Here is an 18,541-nt window from a genome sequence, read left to right as displayed (position 1 = left end):
CAAGAGGAGGGAAGTGAAAAAAAAGTAATATATATATATATATATATATATATATATATATAAGCTAACCAAAGCCAAAAAAAAAACAAGAAAAACATATAAATAAAAAAATAAACTCAGTTTTTTAAATCAACCTGATAAAAAAAAACCAAATCGATATCCATTTCCGCTCTTTTTGTTTTTTTTTTTTTTTTTTTACAAGCATAGCACTCTTCCGCAATGTAATTCCATCTATTACATTCATCTCTCATATTGTCAGCTATTTCTTTTCCCCATGTGAATGTTCGGCCGCCGCCGCCACATCAAACTCCTTCCACGCATCCATCAACTTCTCCGCACTACCATTCACAGAATCCCGCAACAATGATGGTCCACCACTGTGTAATACCCGCTCCACACCACGGCGCAGTTCCACACGAGCAGCGGGATGTGCCTTTTCTTCTTTTTCTTTTTCTTCTCCCGCCGGCCACTCCACATACGTCTCCTCCGGCACTTCCACAAAAGCGGGCGGTGGGGGTGGAGGAATGCGGGAGGCGCAGAGTTCAATCACGGCTCGAAATGCCAGTGGTTCATACTGCGCCAGTGTCTGCTGTGTGTGGGGCAATAAGAGAATATTCTGTCGCCCCAACTCATTGCGTAGTTGGGGCCATCCCGTTCCGTGTTCACGGGCCGCACTGTCTATATTCTTTCGCACAATAGCGCGGTTCCAGTGGGACTGCTGCTCCACACGATAACGTGTCTGTGTACGCATGAGAAAGTACAGGCGTTTTAATCCAACCTTCCGCTCAAGACGTGCTCTTCCACGGAGCATGCTGCGAATACGATCGAGCTCCAGTGCAGCTCTGTAATTATGCGAAGCATTCGTGCAACGGAACATTTTATTTTATTTTCTGTTTCTTCTTCTCTTTATTTATTTATTTATTGATGTTTCCCTGTTTACACTCTTCTACTCAGATTCTTTGATTGATGGGTAGGTAGATTGGTTTCCTTAACGCCAACACACACACAGAGGGGAAAATCCCCAATCTCTCCCTCTCTACTAATTAAGGGTTACAGTAATACCAGTGGTGTGTTGCCACTAAAGTACTACACGACTATCGGTCTCCCACCCACCTAATCTCCCCAGGTACTGTATATATCCAGGGTAACACTCTTCTATTATGAGGTAATATTATTTACAAGAATAGAAAAATAAAAAATAAAGAAGCAAGAAAAAAAAAAATATATTTTTTTCCGGTTACATAAAAACAAATTACATGCCCAATTTTGGTTGGTATCTTTACAAAGTAAAGAAACGAAAAAAAAAAACAAGAAAAGGAATCAAATTTTAATAAAAGAAAAGGAGAAAAAATATATACGGCGGAGCAAAGTACGAAACGCACTTCAATGTAAAAGAGATAGACGCGCAACTGTCTTCTTAAGATTCACACATGCGTCTTTTTTTTTTTACTCATCAATACCACGAATACGGACTATCTTTCTCCTTAACCAAAGATTTCCCTTTTTGTTTATTACTCCTCCTGGTCCTGGATGTTGAAGTACTTCAGCTGGTACATATCCTTACCCTTGGCAAGAATACGAATCCAGTCACGGAGATCCTTCTTCTTGAGGAACTTCTTTGTCAGGTACTTGAAGTACTTCTTGCGGTACGCCATTGTTGTGGTGATTGCGAGCACATTATCGCGCATGCTGATACGCACCTTCTCTGCCAGCTTTCCCTTGCGACCGTTCAGCTTCACATTGTCCTGGAAGTACTGCTCAAAGTTGCTGAGAATCTCCTCGCTGAAGATACCGTCGTTGGCGGGGATGGAGCAGTCTATTTTGAACACCTTCTTCCCCTTTGCCAGCTGTTTCTGGCGGATGAAGCCACGGGAGCCAACCTTTGCGCGAACGGCAACCATCTTTTCTGTTAGCTGTTACCTGTCTGTAACTATCTCGCCTTGCTCTACCTCTTTTTGTTGTGTTTAAATACGGAAAAATTAAGATAAAATAGAAAGAGGAATAAGTGAGATGAAGCAAGTACAAGAAAAAAATAATAATAAGAAATATGTTCCTGAATACCTCCATATTAATGAAAATAAGAGAAATAAAAAGAGAATTTATATATATAAATATGTATGTGTAAATATGTGTATGAAAAGGATTCCATATTTTTTTTTGTTTCACCTTCCTTGTGAGTCACCTTTCATGTTCCCTCTGGTGTCCTCATTCAGCCCTTCACCTCATTTCGCAGCCAAAAATCTCTCCCTTCCTCTCTTTTCCTCACACAAACAAAACAACAAATCGTGCGCATCTCCTCTGCAATTTTTTTTTGTCTTGCTTTTTTTTTTAAAAGAAAAGAAAACCTCGTTTCGTCTCATTCCATCATTTCCCCTTTCTCTTTTCTCATTCTCAATCGTATGCACCGCTTTCCCACCATTTCTCTTCACCCCCCACTGCTATAACCTTTTTTTTCTTCTTTTCTTCCTCAGACCATCTCTCTCTTTCCGGACTATGCCGTTTTAATTGTTATCATCCTCATCAGTTGAGAGGACTGGATCAGCAATAAGAGTTTCCTCCTCCACCAACTCCTGATTTGTTGCAACATCCAACTCATCCACTCCCGCCACTCCTTCTTTGGTGTCTGTACTCTCTTCCTCAGCAGCCACACTACGCCAGATACGTTCAAGCTCTGCCTCATCCATACCACTCTGTGTAGTGGACGATTTCTTATGACCTGAGATAAGTCCATTTGGGTTAGGGTGATGTCCGGGTTGAATAAACCATCGGTAGTATTCATCATCATATATCTTCTCCTCCTGTGTGGCGATCTCCGTCTTGTAGGCCAATTTCCCTTCACATGCATTACGGCGGAGATTGCGGGCCCACGACTCCACACCTGCATTCGCCTCCTCCAGTGGTTTAAAGAGACGTTGTTGCAATAACGAAATATCCTCCTCCTCACCACTAACACCATCGCAGGCTTCACGCGATGGCCAATAGTTGTGGGTCCCGCGGCCCGCCTCATCATACACCGCCTGCACTGCCGCGCGGTATTGCGACTCGTAGTGTTCGAGTGAACCCGCCGTGTGTCCTTCACGACGCCACGAAGAGGCCTCATCGCCCCACGGATGACGGGCCATTTCATAGAAATTCACATTCGTTGGAACGTGGGCGTTGGAGGTGAGTGGGGCCGCCAGTGGGGCACCGGTGTTGCGATCACGCTCCCCGAGTCCCCGCACCACTTCCGCCCCACCGGCGTCCTCCATCATAAAAGCCACACGATCGGCGGTGGAGCACTGCAGTGGGACATGCAGTGGGACAGTCCCGTCCACATCATACGTGAGTGGGGCACGTAGTCGCAGGACATCGTTGTCTGAGATATCCTGCAATGTACGGGGGGACCAGCGTGGACGAAGACGGAATGTGTGTCCATCTAGGGTAACATCCCGTTCAAATACATTTTCAAAGTCTGGTAGTGGTTGGGTTGGGAGATGGGTTTTGTGGATATTACGTCTACGCTCTTCACGAATCTCCTCCCATTGTTCCGCAGACTTATCGGTGTGAACACCAACCTGGTAAAAGTCTGGACGACGCAACAGTCGATAAAAATATTTAAACTCTACTGCAAGAGTTTCTGCAAGAGGCATCACATGCTCAGCTGAACCACCCCCACGGACTTCAGATAATAGTTCAAATGTTGCCCGTAGTGCAAAAGGTGATTGAAGCAGCATTTGATGTTTCACCGCATACGCCCATTCAGAAAAATACAGTGTATTACGTTTCACTATAAAGTAAATAGGTGGATATTTCAAACGTGATTGTGGATCTTCAATACCTGGATCAGCATGAAGTACCTCCATAAGTTCTTCATCACTATGGATAGGAGAAGTATCTAGTGTTGGTAAATACCAACCAAGTTCAATATCACGATCTGTAGGCATTTCAAGAGAAGTAAGTACTTCTCGTTTTAGTGAATCAAGGAGTTTTGTGGAATAAAAACCCTCATCCCCCCCAATATTATTATTATTATTTTTATCTTTATTACTATTACTATTACTACAATTTGAACTTTGTTTCTGCTCTTTCAAAAAAGTAAAATCAAACGAAACAATTTTCCCCTCACATCCTTCAAGTCTAGCGTAGACATGACGTGGATGTGGGGCTTCTTGTAAACTGCGATAAGCATGATACTCCTTCTGCCTTTGTCGATTCCATTTAGCAAGCTTTTCCGCATCTCGATGAACTACAACATCTACTGAACCATGTCGTTCTAGTACATAGGCGTTAAAAACTTCAGATGCATGCTGAAGTGCCACTTCATCCTCTGGTGGTGTAATATCCCATGGAGAAAGTGTATACCGCAGACGGTGTTCCTCTAACTTTCGTAACCCTGATGCAACATCTTCTAATGTGTATGGCGTACATTTCGAGTAATCCCATGTATTATGTTCTGCTGTAAGGGGCAATCGTTCAATTTCACTAAGTGTATGCATGATATCTTTAACAGATGGTTGATCTGCAAAGGCATCCTCAACCCAGCGAGCCCGGATTGGAGAAAGGGCAGCTCGTTCCATAGCGGATGAATGTGCCTCCCGCATCTTAAAACATGTATCTAAGAGATGACCTAATTGCCATGCAATAGCATCATTATGCATATGCTCTGTGTTATCAAACCACTCCTTAATATAGTAACTCATATCTGGTATAGTAGTAAAAAGATCAGTCCAACCAAGTCGAAGGGCATCACCAGCAAAGAGGGAAGTACCTGTTAACATAATAAATTCTGCAAGTCCCGGATATTTTAACGATGTTTCTGTACGTGCAAGAAGACGAGTAAGACCACCATAAGGAGTAATACCCAGATTAGGACCATCAAATATAAACTCTGTTGAATCCTTAAGAGCACAGTATTTTGCATAGAGTGAAACTCCACATCCAGTTCCACGACACTTTCCATTTGTGAGTGTCATTAAAGGTCGAGGGGCACTATACACTCGCCAGATAAGTGATGCATGTTGTCGTAAAGCATCATCCACTCGATCTTCATAACGTGCCGCATCTCTTAAAAGCATCTGAACTTCACGTTCTTGAGATTTCGTCAAAGAAGATGTAGAGGGAGAACTAGAAGAAACAGAAGTCGTAGTAGTATTGGTAGTAGTAGTTGATACCTCACTACTCTTATCAAGAATAGCACGTGCCTGATTTCTTAGAATAGTTGCCATTTGTAAATCAAACCCAAGCATCTCGTAGTTCAAACCACCGCAAAAGTAATTTGTAAGTCCAGATTGTGCTGCCTCTAAAACTGTTAATTTAGAGTAAACCCCATTGGTTGCCTTATCAATTTCTGTAGCTAATTCACTAGCCGTTTTCGCACTGAGAGCTTGATGTGTCTTTGGTTCATTAATCATAATAGTCTTAGAAAAGCGTCCATCATTACCTGTAATTGTACGATCTGCATTTAATGGCCTTGACATTGCCTGCATCATCTTTTGATCAAACTCACCAAGAAACGGGGTATTAACTCCTGGAATTTTACCATCACTGTGACCACGATTATCCACTTTAAAGTATCCCTCATCTTTGGTATCGCTGTGTCGCATGAGTGGACCGAGTAGACTCGGTGATGGTAATACAGCTAAGTCAATACTTCCCTCACCAGGACGTCGTTTAGAGAACATCTTATTCCAATGTTCTGGATGGGAAAATTCACGACGGTTAGGATCAAAAGTTGAATCAAGATCAGGATGGGATTTGAGTGAAGGATCCTGCTCTGTAAACCATGATTTTGAATTACCATGAACACTACTATTATCATCATTTGTGCGAGTTGGATGTAAATTATCATGAAAGTCAAACGCTACACGTTGATGACGGTGTGGTAAACGTGCCTGTCCCTGTTCCTTACCCCAATGCATATAATCAATAAAGTCTTTCCTCACTCGAAACCGTTGGTGGGTGTTGTAGTGTGTGAGAAATTGTATACCAGATTGTCGATTTGGGTGATTTGCATAACGTTGATAAAAGCGGAATTCAATGGGTGTTGCCAATGGGCGGTATTCACGTACATCAAGTGTTTTAATACCACGTTGTGATGTTAGGCAAACTATTGGGTGTGCAGTTTTAGTCGTATTATTATTATTATTAGTAGTAGTAGTACTATTAGTAATAGTAATAAAAAGAGGAGGACCCCCGTACAATAATCTTCGTCGAAGCATCTTTGTAATTGTTAACGATATCACTAATACCACCTACTATTACTATTACTACTACTACTACTACTACTACTACTACTAATAATAATAATAATAATAATAATAATAATAATAATAATAATAATAATAATAATAATAATAATAATAATAATAATAATAATAATAATATAACTCCAATAACAACAATTAATGGCGTTACTTGCTCTTCCTTTGTTTGTTTGTTTTTTCTTCTTTTTTAGCTACCACTATTATTACTGGTGCTCTATCTCTGCTAGCACTCTTGATAATGCTTCCGCTGCTGTAGGTAGTAACAGCTTTTCAATTAACGCTATATACCTGGTCTATACACTTCTTTTTTTTCTCTTCCCTCTATGAGAGAAAAAAAGAGAAAAAAAAGCAAACGAAAAGCAAAACGAGGACTATAAAATGTATTTGTTTATTTCTTACTTCGTCCCCGTGTACTACAAATATTTTTTAAAAAAAGCAAAGAGCAAAATTTTGGAGAGAAATGCATAATATGAAAAGATGTATGAAAGAATAAAAAAGTAAAATATTAAAAAATAAAAAATAAAAACAAATACGGGAAAAAAAAACAAATTTTATTAGTATTGTGTGATTCGAAGCATTTGAACATGTGGTAACTGTAAAAGAGGTGGGAAAACACGCTACACAAACCCACATAGGAGAGAAAAAAAAATGTACGAAAGAAGACAAATAATATGACTGTTCAGTTTATAGAAACAGACAGGTACAATGAGAGAAGAAAATAACAAACAAATACCCCGCCAGATAGTTCTTTGATGACTGCTATTCCCAACACTAAGAACAAAACAACACAACACAATAAAGAAATAAATAAAAAAAGGTCCGTAACAAAAAAAAGTAGTATGCATCACAGAAATCAACACACTACTCATCATTTCGTTCTTTTTTCCTTGCTTTATTTCATGTTTCACCCTCTCCTCTCTTTTTCCTTTATCTCCCTCTCTTTCTCTTTATGTATCTATATATCTATCTCCTTCAAACTTCCTTTAGTTCATTTCTTCTTCTTCCCCATTTCCTTCCCTTTCTTTCCTTTTGCTTTAGCCTACAACTTTGCCGCCTGTGCGCAATTCTTAAAGACAGTCTGATACATGTCCCATTCCCTGTTCATAAAGACACACAGTTCTACACGCTTGTCCCGTCGCAGTAAATACTCGCGATCAAACACATGCAGCTGCTCAAACGCCATCGTTAACGCTGACTGTGTGATTGGTGGGAGTTGATTATACAACGGCCCCGCCTGCTCTCCATTTGAAATAGGCGCCATACGCAAAACATCGCCTTCACTCATAACAAACTCGTGCAGTGTATTGCGGTAGGCGCGGGAGAGTTCCAGTGCGGCCTCACGCTCCGACCACATTCCCTCGCGGAAGTCTGGTCCAATAACGTGAATCACATTCTTATCTTCTCCATATTTAAACCACTTGGCATCACACACACGGGAGATGGCACGCACCACATCATCTGGAAACTGCCCTCGCAGTCCAAGCCAGTTGTAAATAGCACCCGACGCCCCTTTTGCGCCTTCTGTGGTTGTGAAGATATGTCGCAGTTCAGCAGCATCGACGATAACGACATTCTCGTCTGGTTCGCCTGCCACACGTTTCACGCCTCCCTGCAGCGTCATTTGTGTGCCAAGTACGCCGTATGGGGCGATGACGACTTTACGCAGAAACTGTTCCTGCGGTGGGATGTAGTGCTGGGCCACATAGTGCTGTCGCAGTAAGGCCGCCATGGCGCCAATGCCAACAAGTACACGAATCCACGGGAAAGGTTTGATGATATTAACGCCGAAGAGCAGCCGTGGGGCACGCTTGCGGCCATCGCGGCTCACCGTCTCCTTGCAAGACACCATCACCACACACTGGCAGAGTGGAAGAGCCAGCAACAATAACAATAATAATAAAGAGGAAATAGAAGAGAAATATTGATATATATATATATATATAGAGAGAGAGAGAGAGAGAAAAGGAATCAAGGATGAATGAATGGAAAGGGGTGGGAAAAGGAGGCAATAAAAAAAAAGAAGGAGGTGTGTAGAGAAGTGGAAAAAAAAGAAAATAAATAACGTCGATCCGTATCAGCAAATAGGTATGTGTTTGTTTGTTTGTGTATCACTATCGCAGATTTATTTTTTTTTTTCGCACACATGAAGATAAATCTTCCAGCATCAACTCTACAATCATTGTATCATAAATGAAAACACAAGAAAAAATGAAAAAAAAAACGAAAACAACAGAATATGGAAATAAAATGCAAAACAAATCAAGGCAAAAAAAAAAAAACAAAAAAAACAACAAAAAACAAAATAAAAGCACTCACTACTACACCATCACCAATTCTTCTTCTTCACTCAGATACCCAACAATACATAAAAATATCAAGACACCACACCCAGACGCACACAAGCAAATATATCAAAGCCATATATAATTCATAACAAGATGGTAAAACTCGCAAGATCACTTGAAAAACAAAGATGGACCACCGCCCCCTCTTCCTGGCCCAAAACCAAGTCCTCCAAAGCCTGGCCCACCGGGTGGAAGAAGAAGATCGGGATCAGGCTCACCTGGAAAGGTACGTGCGGCGCCCGGGTGTATTCCGCGTTGGGGCCCTATATCACCAGGAAACATTGGATTATAACGGGCGTGTGGGAGTGCAGCACCACCACCCTGAAAGGATTGAGGATCCAGTAACATTCCACCCGTACTATCACTACTGCCTGGCGGTGGGAGGCTTCCACCTGGTAATAAGTCTCGCTCGCCGTAGCGATATCCCGGAAGGCGTGGGACAATACCGGCAAAGAGTGGTTGACTGGCAGTTGGTGTAATCCGCTGCGGTGTCTCGTTTTTGGATTCGAGATGGACTGTTTGCCTCTCCTCAAGAGCTTCTTCTTCAGAATGTGTGTGCGGTTGTTCTTTAGTAGTATTACTTGTAGTAGTAGTAGTAGAACTATTTCCCTTTGGGGGGAATTGTTCGGAAAGACGATTAAAGAGTGCTGGTCGTAGTCGTCTAACAGCATCCTCTGCCGTTTCTTCAGTCCACTCTGTCACACCATTCATAATAGAAAAAAGTGGTTCCTCCTTTGTGGAAAGGGAAATACTTACAGGCTGTGTAGATATACCAGTCCCTGTGCGTTGGGCAATTAGCACTAGATGGGAATCATCCATTGGAACCCATTTAAACTTTACAGCATTGACGTCTGTGTTATTCACGCGGCAATGCATCTCCACTGTTGAAGGTGTTCCTTGACATTCCCTCAACATCTTCCATCCTTCCGTTTCGCTGAATGTCCCCGCAGATGAACCATCACTGTGGCAACACGTCCACGTTTCGTTCTTTAATTCACCAGGGCCATTATGCACGGCAGCCATCATAAGAAGAACAGCACGAACAACCGGCGTTGGGGCTGCCTTTACCGCACTAGCTAGTTCCATATAAACGTATTTATGTATATACAAATATATTCGTACAAATTTCCTCCTTTTTTTTCGTTTTTTTTTTTTATTTCGTTCTCTGTAGGAATGTATAAAGAAAAAGGAAAGAAAAAAAAAGCAAATATATACGTTTCTTACGTTCTCACAGTTTGTGAATTTTTTTCTATTTTCCTCTTGTATTCTTCTTTCTTTTCACTATAGTGAAGAAAACAGAGTCAATAGCGACAGTTGTATAATTTGGCAAGTCAAACAAAGAATCAACCAGAGAGACAAAAAACCACATACCACACATGTGCAGAAAGCATATTTGAAAATCTCAGTATCAGAGAAAAAAAAAACTTCCAAGGAAAAAAAAGACAATAAGCAACAACAGGAACAACAAAGAGAGTTAAAATGAAAACAACGATCACAACACCCATCAAAAGAAAAAGCCCAATAAAAAAAATGAGAAAAGAGACTGTAAGCATTAAGTCAGAATATCGCCTAAACATATCTCTTTTTCTCTCTATTTGATTTTTCTTCTTGCTTTCTCCCTCCTTAGGGTCCGTTTTCCCTTTTGTTTTTTTTTCTGTTCCTTCCTCTACTTCTTCTCTCTTTGTAGACACTGAAAATGATAGAGACTCTATCGCTTCCTTTTCTTTCGTTTTTTTTTTATTGTGACAACCATCAACCCTTTTGCTTCTCTCTCTTTTTTTTTCTTTTAAACATCGTCAGCAATAAAGCTATTATACATATACCATTATACGCATATATCCCATATGCAAAACTATACAAATACATATTCACTACTAACATATGCATATATGTATTAGTATTTCTTTTTTTTTTTTTCTTTGTTCCTTTTTCCTTCTTTTTTCTAATGTATCACTCCCTGAGTTAATTCTGACGGCTTATCTCTGCTTTAAGTGCATTTCTTTCTGATAGTAAAGTGGCATGACTTTTGCGTGTTTCCTCCATAAGCATCTCGCGTTGTTTATCCAAATAGTTCGCCATATCGCGTTTTTTAAGAAGTTGTAACACTGCTTCAAGTTTCCCAAATTCCGTCATGCGTTTGCTACGAAGTACCGCAAAAGCCTTTGACTCCATCACTTCACGTTCGTGTTCCCGCTTCGTTAATGTCTCAACTTGTCTTTGATGTTGCAGTTCATTATAGCTCTTCTCATGTAATGCGTCTTTTTCAAGGATTTCCTCCTTCGCCGCAGCGAGTTTACTAGCAGCTGTATTATAAACCTCTTTAAGACGTTCTCGCTTTTCTTCTTCCTGTTTAATCCGTTGGGCCCGTGCCTCTTCATGACTTTTTTGAAATCGCAATAGTCGTTCTTCCACTTTGCGTTGCTGCTCCAACGCCGCCTGTCGTACACGTTCTTCCTGTAAGGCTGCCCGTTGTCGTACCAACTCGCGAAGTTCTACCGATTTGGCTGCTTTTTCTACCATTTTTTCATGCATTTCCTGCCGTTTACGCTCCTGTTCCTCTCGCATAAGCTTTATCTTTTCCTCTTTCTTCTCTCGCTTATGTTGCGCCTGTAGTTTTTGTTGCTCCTGAACTTCCGCTCGGCGTTCAAAACGTGCTTGACGCTCTTCTGCTAATTTCTGTCGTTCCTCACGACGGCGTTCATATAATCGTTGCTGCGCCTCAATACGTTTGGCATTCTTTTCTTCAGCCCGTTGTAGTCGTTCTTGTAAATCCTTTTGATATTGTGCTTCCGCCTCTGCAGCCTTCTGTTTCTGTGCCGCTAGACGTTCTACTGCTCTTTGATGTGCTAATTGCTCCTCTTGTTTCTTTTGTTCAATTCTTGCCTTCGCCTCTTCTTCTAACTGACGTTTTCGTTCTTCAGCTATTAATTGACGCTCAAGAACATCCTTTGTAAAGGCTAATTGTTTTTCCATCCGTTTCTTCTCAATTTCTAAGATGCGTTTTCGTCTTTCATGACCTTCTTTAATGGACGTGGGAAGTTCTACCGTGATTTCTCGTTTTTTCTCTGTATGAAAAGCTTTTAAGATATCTGGTAAATTAACTCTACGGCAAAGTACGGCGTAATCACTACGTAAGTTTTGTAGAAGATTTTCTCTAGCACGATTAATACCTTCTAAACGCATTCGTTTCACTAAATGACGTGTTTCTGGATCTTTTGGTAATAAGGGGTCATCTTCACGAATTTCATGTGGAATCAAATCATTCACCACAACCCCATTACCTAGCAGAACAATAACAGAACGTGGAGAATTAAGAGATGGTACACCTGCGCTATCACTAGAACCCGCACCAATGCCATCAGAAACGGAGTTGGGACGCCATGTTTGTAGCGTTACGAGAGAAGTTGGGTAACGTGAACCTCGCATCCACCCTAAGTCAATGTGACGCAAATCAAGATGAAATGATTCACTGTATTCAGGTGGAGTATCAAGTAAAACTTGAAGTAATTGACCACAACGCTCTGCAGTTAATGCAGAGTCACTTTTTGCCGCAAACATTGCATCTGAACTTTTTAATACGGTATCCTTTTTAAAAGGTTGTACTGAAGTTTGAGGTGTATTCCCTACCACTCTAGTTTCCTTCTTGATTGGAGTATGTTCGGCAACTACAGTTTGTTGTTTCTGTTGTTGTTTCTGTTGTTGTTGTTGTTGTTGTTGCTTCGGCTGTTGTTTCTGTTGCTGCTGCTGCTGCTGCTGTGGTGGTGGTGGTGGTGGTGGTGTTGTTGTTGATACTGGTGGTGTTACAGTTGCCGTTAACTTTTGCGTCTTGGATCGTTGGAGAGCTCCCTTTGGTGATGTTGACGTGAGTGCACTCTCCTGCGTCTTCGCCTCCACGGTTGAACCAACCCCTGGCACTGGCAGTCCTGTAGACCCGGTGGTGGAGTTTCCCATATTCTCGCCCCTCCGCGCGGCCTTACTTTGGCGAGAACTGAGGGGCATAACGTGATCGGGAATCGGAACCGGCAGGCCCGGTTGTGTGGAGGCCCGCAGGTTTGGCGTTTGCGAGGCCCCACTCGTTCCTCCTCCGCCCGTTAATGAGGCCGCCATTTGAGTATCCGCCACGGTGCGTCGTGAGGCGGAAGTTTCCCGGACGGCTGGTGGAAAAGCGGCGAAGGATCCTCTGGTGGAGGCCTGCTTCTCCATTCGCTTCTGTCTTCTGCGGGCCTCTAACTCACACTCGGCAGTTGTGGGGTCATTCTGTGCTGGTAGGCGTCTATCGAAAGTAGCGGGAACGAGTTTCAGACCTATTGTACGGGTTGTTTCGGGTGTTCCAATGTGGTGTTTGAAGAGTTCCTGTTCGTACCTATCGTAATCTGTTAGTAATTTCATACGTGCCCGTTCATCTGTGACCTTGGGAATGTTGGGAATCACAACAGCACTACTGCGATCCTTAGAAGGACTATTCTTACGGTAAAAGGATGCGTTTTTATCAGCCAACATTTCTGCAAGTTTGTTGATTTTTGTTGGATTCCTGCAGTTAGATATAAAACGTGTACCCCTCCTGTGGATTTTATTTATTACACCTTCCTTAATTATTCCTAATATATATATTAGAATCCCACAAGAAAGATCTTTTTTCTACTTTCTTTTTCAAACCCTGAAAAAGAAAGAGAGAAAGAAAAAGTAGAGAAAAAAATTAAACGCCCTCACCTTCTCTGTTGAAGAGAAAAGGGAACTAAGAATTGTGTTTAAAAAAAGAAAAGGGAGAAAAGGGAGAAAAGGGAAAGAAGGAAAAAAAACTGATGTTCATGCACAGCAATTAAATTTTTACACACATATAGGTCAATAATTGAAATTAATGCTTTTACTCCATTATTTAATATAGTTTTATTTTGCTTCTCTACTCCACATGACGTCTCCACTTATCATTCTTTCTTTTTATTTCCTTCTGTTCTTGCCTTTTTTTTTCTCCCTCAACAATCTCATAGGCATTCCTTTTCTTCATTGCTGTATTCTCATCACACTCTTCACGATACCCTTGTGTGGATGCGTCCAGCGCCATTTTCGTGGTATTCGCTGCGTGAGAGACCGGTATTTGGGAACGTTGGCATAGATGCCACTACTGAGCCGCCTATCCACGCAGAAAAATCACGATCAGGAAAGGCGATACAATTCACTGCATCTTGACTATTGGTAATATTGTTCTTGATATTAGTATTGTTATTATTATTGGTTAGTTTAACAACATCTTGTTGCAGACGTTGCTCAATACCAGGGAACATTGTATTTCCTCCACCCAGAACAATATTACCGTAAAGATGAGACTGTGTATAGGATGGAGCATTTTCTATTACTTGTTTTACCGCTTCTGCCCATCCAATTTCTCTCTTGCAGACGTCTTCGCTATACATATCTTTTTCACCAAGACTAGTAGCAAGTTCAATACTCTCTAATTGTGGTGTAAAAAGCATCTCTGGAACCATAAATTGACTTTCGTAAAGGTAGATACGCTGATCGTCTGGTAACTGATAACTCTCTAAATGTGTCTTTTTACGCAACTGCTCCATCTCCAGTTCCACATCAGTGGCAACGTAGCACATATTACGCTTGATATCATCCACCAGACGATGATCCTGTGGTGTAGAGAAAGCGTATCCCTTCCCTCGCAGAAAGGTAAACAATCTGTCTGTGAGTGCACGCCCTGCCACTGCGGAGACATGCACGGCGTGTTGCAGAGAATATCCTTCCCACACAGCACTGATTGTTGTGCGGTCCTCACCGCTATCCAGTGCAATTCCTGTTGTGCGGCCTGTGGCATACACCGTCGTTGCCGCCGCACTCGCAATAGCTAGACGCGGGATATCAAAGACATCAAAGAGCAGCGCACACAATCGCTCGCGGTCGTCCCGCGTTGTTCTCGCCGGCTCCACCCACAGAAGTGGAGTTTCGCCCGGGACGAGTGGGAGCCACGCGTAGAGGGCGTCGTGCAGGAGATGCTCGAGATCGTCAAAGTCGGCAATGCGGCGGCCCCGCACGGGTCTCCGCGTGAGAAGGCGGCCGGCGGCGGACTCAGCGGCCTCCCCGGCGTAGTCGTCGCTGTGGTGCTGCAGAAGTCCGCCGGGGACTCCGCGGGGGCGGGCGGCGCCGACGAGAGTTGCGGCCACAACTCGTGGGGCCTCCTCGCCGGCAATTCCTATACGTGTGCGACTGGAGCCCACATCCACCACAGCAGCCACCCCGTCCGGCATTATATTTATTTATATCTGTGTATAGATATAGTGATAGAGTGTGATATAGAGATGGGGGTATTGGCCTATAATGTGTGTGTGAGAAGGAGAGAGAGAGAGAGAGAGAAGGGAAGGGAGGGGGTAGAGAATGGTAGAAAGAGAGAATGGGGTGCACCAAGAAAGCAACGGTATATATAGTACATGTAATCTAGTAATAATAATAGATGAGGGGGTAATGTTAATAGAGAAATGGACGCATAAAAAATAAACAACTGTTCTAACTCATTCTCTCTCTTACCCTTTCTCTCTTCATTCCTTGCCTTCTCATATATAAATTACTTTCTTACAGATAATAGACGTTTATTGTTCCACAGTTCTCAACTCTTCTTTCTGTTTTTTTCTTTTTTATTATTTCCTCTTTTCTTCTACTATACACCCTTCTTATAACCACTCCCATCTGCCATCATCACACAATACCCCAAACCCTCACCCCATAAGAGCACCATAAAAAAAAACAAGATGATGCGACAAAAGTAGATAATCCTTCACTCCATCTAATTACTAATTCCCAAGAAAGAACCATGCCACATTTCCCATTAGCAAAGAGAAAAAAAAATACTACAAGCAAAAAATAATAAAATAAATAATAAACAGAATTGAAGAGGAAAACAACAATAATAAAAATGCACTAGATATATAAGTCGAGATATTTCGTACTCATTTTTCCCCAGCAAATTCCCCAGAGCGGCTTTGGTAGAGTGTCCCAACCGGAGGATCAAATACCTCTGGTCGATTACCAATAACTTCTCTTGTTCCCTCAATAGCGTCCTTATGCGCCTCAAACACCAAACTCATCTCCCTATTGCGCTGATAAAACTCATGCTCATTTAATGCACCCAAAATCCAGCGTTGTTTGTTTGTATTAAAACTAAAGGGTTGTTGGCGAAAATAGAAGAAAATAGCAACAAATGCAGTACATGCAACAAAAACAGACATAAAAATTTGATCTGGTACTAAAAGCATAAGAAATATTTTTCCCTCGCGATGGGTACGTTGCGCTTGCTGAATAGATGCCACACGTGCATGCGCGTTCATGTTATTATTTCGGTATAACATACCCTTTTCAGAAGGACGAGCTCCCGGGGAAAAAGCATGAAGATATGGTTTTATCCCCTTCTTTAACGTTTGGCGAAACATAAACTAGAGATTTAACTCGAGTTTCCTCCTTTCGTTGCGCTAATTATTATTTGACTCTTTGGCAATGCTGTTCTTGACACCCTTTCCTTGTTTTTTTTTTCTTCTTCTTATCGACGCCACCCTCTTTCAGATCTACTGGACGATACAAATTCACTCTCACACACACCGAGTGGGGAACGAAAAAGAAAAAAAAGTACAAATACGCAGAGAGATAGAGTGTGTGTGTATTTGCAAATAATTATTACCCACTTGTTGTATACACAAGCAGAGTACCTCAAAATATATTCCCTTTTTTGCTCTCCTTCTTCCCCCTTCCTTTGGGTATGGTTTTTCTTTTTTTGTTTTGTGTAATTCTCTTTTACTCTGAATCTAAGATGAAGGTATGTGAGTGTCATAAAACAGAAAAAGAAAAAAAAGAGAGAGATCTGATAAAATCTTAGATAGCAATTAATACAGGAAGGCGTTGATAATAGTAAAGTCAATACAGAGACTAATAATAAAAGAATGTTAACATATTTAAAAAAAAACATGGCAAGAAAAAGCGAAAAAAAAAACACTCCGGTTTGACATCCATAGTTCAAAAGAAGAAGGGGACGGAGAAAATATAGGTACATAAGGTCAAATTCCATTCTTTTTATTTATCTAATTTATTCATTCCATATTCTATCCTTCTTTTTGCTGCTGTTGTTGTTGTTTTTTTTACGTTTTGCATTCTTCTTCCCTTTTTTTTTCTTCCTTGGTGGAAATGTCTCCTCCACTATTTCCATTCTCTTTTTTCTTGTTTACATTCTGCTTGCCATTACATAGAATATAGCAATACAATAGAAAAACTAGTGATGATGATGATGGTGGTCACTCCAACGTGATATAAAATAAAGTAAAAAAAAAGACAGAAAGAAATAAAGAAAAAAGACATTCTTTCTTTTGTTTTTTTTTTTTGTTTTTGTTGCCAGTGGTGTTAGGTAGAGGACTGACAACAATGTTCACTCTATAAAACCAAATATCCCATCTCAACAGCCTTATTTTTAAACTGTTCAATACCGCAGCGACCATCTAATGCGATACTTGTAAACACCTCCTCAATTTGCCCATCTGTAAGGCGAAAATCTATCCTTTTACATAAACTACGAATATCTTCTAGTGTTCGTCCACCGGCAAAGTACTTGGACTTTACCCCCAACTGAACATAGTGACATGGATATAAGAGATGCGGTGCCCGCACATCATCATCCAATTCTGTTACTGCCACCGTTCTACCTCGATTTTTCTCATCAAATGTACATGCATATCGTGAACGATACTTACTGCTATCATCATCCCCTCTAGCAATAGTACTAGTCGTATTAGCAGCAGTAGCGCTGAGATCCCCTTTTGTAGTTTCCAAAGCATCCGCTATTGTACGGGCGTTGCGTTCCTCTTGTGCCTTTAGTGTGGCTGGATGGATGGCCCATGAACTAAGTAGTTCCCGTGCGGCATCGCCATCACCCACGCGTGAACGTTGTACGGCCCGCCGCTCCGCCGTTTCCTCAAACTTTCCATTGTGAAATCCATACTTACGTGGTTTCCCCAATTCCGCTTTTGCGGTAGATTGATAATCCTTAACGAGTTTCGGTAAAACAGCAGATACCGGTTGACTCTCACGCATCACCAACGCCGCCATAGTAGTAGCAGTAGTAGTAGTAGTAGTAGTAGTGCCTCCTCCTCCTGTTTGGATGGCCGATACGCCGAGTGTCTTTCCAAAGCAAAACTGTGTGGGATCAATACCGGAGTTCTCCCAGTCATACCCGCGGTCTTTGCGTTCGCCCACGGGGTGCAATACATCCACGTCCTTCCCGTCGTACACCACCCGCTTGACACTTTCACTGTAGTCGGAGTGAACACCAAATCCATCGCGTGGGACGGGGACCTCATACGGTGGGGCAGGGGCGTGTCCGAGTGGTTTTCGTATATTCGATAAATACATACGCTCGAGTTGTTCCTCCATTAGTGCGGTCATACGATCATGGGCAGGCTGCAGACAACCCCGTACCCCCTCACCTACACTTCCTTTAATTCCATGCCGTATGTTTTCATCCACTGGGGGATCTCGTGCCAATCCGTAGTGTCGGCATGTACGCCCAACTTCCCCACCACGTCTGTGACTCTTAATGAGATCTGGTGTTTCTCGTCCTGCGGTGTAATAATTAGATGTTAACTCCGCCACAGTTCCACAATCGCGACCAACCGCAAGACCAGCGGGGCGTATTTGCGGTGCAATGTGGCGTCGTGGTCGAGTACCGCCCAATACATTCTCATACACTGCACATGAGGGAGATGTTGTCATGGTAGCGTACAAAGACAGAAAGAAACAAAGAAATAAAGAAAATGTTTTTTTTCTTTCGATTGTTTTTTTTTTACTTTTTGTTTTTGCTTGTGTGTTCCTTCTTGTGAGAGAGTTAGTTTTGTTCGACTATTGCTTCTACTATTGTTCTATTGACCTTGTGGGTTCTCTCTAAACAATTGCTCTGGTTTTGTTCGTTTTAAGCATGGA

General features: G+C 41.9%; 9 protein-coding genes across 9 annotated transcripts; all 9 read right to left on the bottom strand.

The window, feature by feature from the left end:
- Positions 1-259: 259 nt before the first annotated feature.
- Positions 260-877, bottom strand: LSM04_009131 (uncharacterized protein; the record flags this gene model as incomplete). Its single annotated transcript, XM_067334563.1, has 1 exon — positions 260-877. One exon carries the CDS (start codon positions 875-877, stop codon positions 260-262), a length of 618 nt encoding a protein of 205 aa, XP_067191843.1.
- Positions 878-1,511: 634 nt separating this feature from the next.
- LSM04_009457 (Ribosomal protein L22e) lies at positions 1,512-1,901 on the bottom strand (the record flags this gene model as incomplete). The annotated part of the gene is made up of 1 exon (XM_067334562.1): positions 1,512-1,901. One exon carries the CDS (start codon positions 1,899-1,901, stop codon positions 1,512-1,514), a length of 390 nt encoding a protein of 129 aa, XP_067191858.1.
- A 600-nt stretch (positions 1,902-2,501) lies between these two features.
- Positions 2,502-6,197, bottom strand: LSM04_007953 (Enoyl-CoA hydratase/isomerase; the record flags this gene model as incomplete). The annotated part of the gene is made up of 1 exon (XM_067334560.1): positions 2,502-6,197. One exon carries the CDS (start codon positions 6,195-6,197, stop codon positions 2,502-2,504), a length of 3,696 nt encoding a protein of 1,231 aa, XP_067191811.1.
- A 1,084-nt stretch (positions 6,198-7,281) lies between these two features.
- Positions 7,282-8,091, bottom strand: LSM04_004361 (uncharacterized protein; the record flags this gene model as incomplete). The annotated part of the gene is made up of 1 exon (XM_067334559.1): positions 7,282-8,091. One exon carries the CDS (start codon positions 8,089-8,091, stop codon positions 7,282-7,284), a length of 810 nt encoding a protein of 269 aa, XP_067191710.1.
- A 607-nt stretch (positions 8,092-8,698) lies between these two features.
- LSM04_004224 (uncharacterized protein) lies at positions 8,699-9,673 on the bottom strand (the record flags this gene model as incomplete). Its single annotated transcript, XM_067334558.1, has 1 exon — positions 8,699-9,673. One exon carries the CDS (start codon positions 9,671-9,673, stop codon positions 8,699-8,701), a length of 975 nt encoding a protein of 324 aa, XP_067191705.1.
- An 876-nt stretch (positions 9,674-10,549) lies between these two features.
- On the bottom strand, positions 10,550-13,087 carry LSM04_004836 (uncharacterized protein; the record flags this gene model as incomplete). Its single annotated transcript, XM_067334557.1, has 1 exon — positions 10,550-13,087. The coding sequence occupies one exon, from the start codon at positions 13,085-13,087 to the stop codon at positions 10,550-10,552; it is 2,538 nt and encodes an 845-aa protein (XP_067191729.1).
- A 527-nt stretch (positions 13,088-13,614) lies between these two features.
- On the bottom strand, positions 13,615-14,835 carry LSM04_005618 (Actin family; the record flags this gene model as incomplete). The annotated part of the gene is made up of 1 exon (XM_067334556.1): positions 13,615-14,835. One exon carries the CDS (start codon positions 14,833-14,835, stop codon positions 13,615-13,617), a length of 1,221 nt encoding a protein of 406 aa, XP_067191752.1.
- A 696-nt stretch (positions 14,836-15,531) lies between these two features.
- Positions 15,532-16,011, bottom strand: LSM04_005493 (uncharacterized protein; the record flags this gene model as incomplete). The annotated part of the gene is made up of 1 exon (XM_067334555.1): positions 15,532-16,011. One exon carries the CDS (start codon positions 16,009-16,011, stop codon positions 15,532-15,534), a length of 480 nt encoding a protein of 159 aa, XP_067191745.1.
- A 988-nt stretch (positions 16,012-16,999) lies between these two features.
- LSM04_006514 (uncharacterized protein) lies at positions 17,000-18,334 on the bottom strand (the record flags this gene model as incomplete). The annotated part of the gene is made up of 1 exon (XM_067334554.1): positions 17,000-18,334. The coding sequence occupies one exon, from the start codon at positions 18,332-18,334 to the stop codon at positions 17,000-17,002; it is 1,335 nt and encodes a 444-aa protein (XP_067191774.1).
- Between the last annotated feature and the right edge of the window lie 207 nt (positions 18,335-18,541).

The sequence above is a fragment of the Trypanosoma melophagium genome (genome assembly GCF_022059095.1).
Source record: "Trypanosoma melophagium isolate St. Kilda chromosome Unknown ctg22segment0, whole genome shotgun sequence".
Classification (NCBI taxonomy): Eukaryota; Euglenozoa; class Kinetoplastea; order Trypanosomatida; family Trypanosomatidae; genus Trypanosoma; species Trypanosoma melophagium.
The sequence above is the reverse complement of the archived record's forward strand: the minus strand, read 5'-3'. Positions and strand labels throughout refer to the sequence as shown.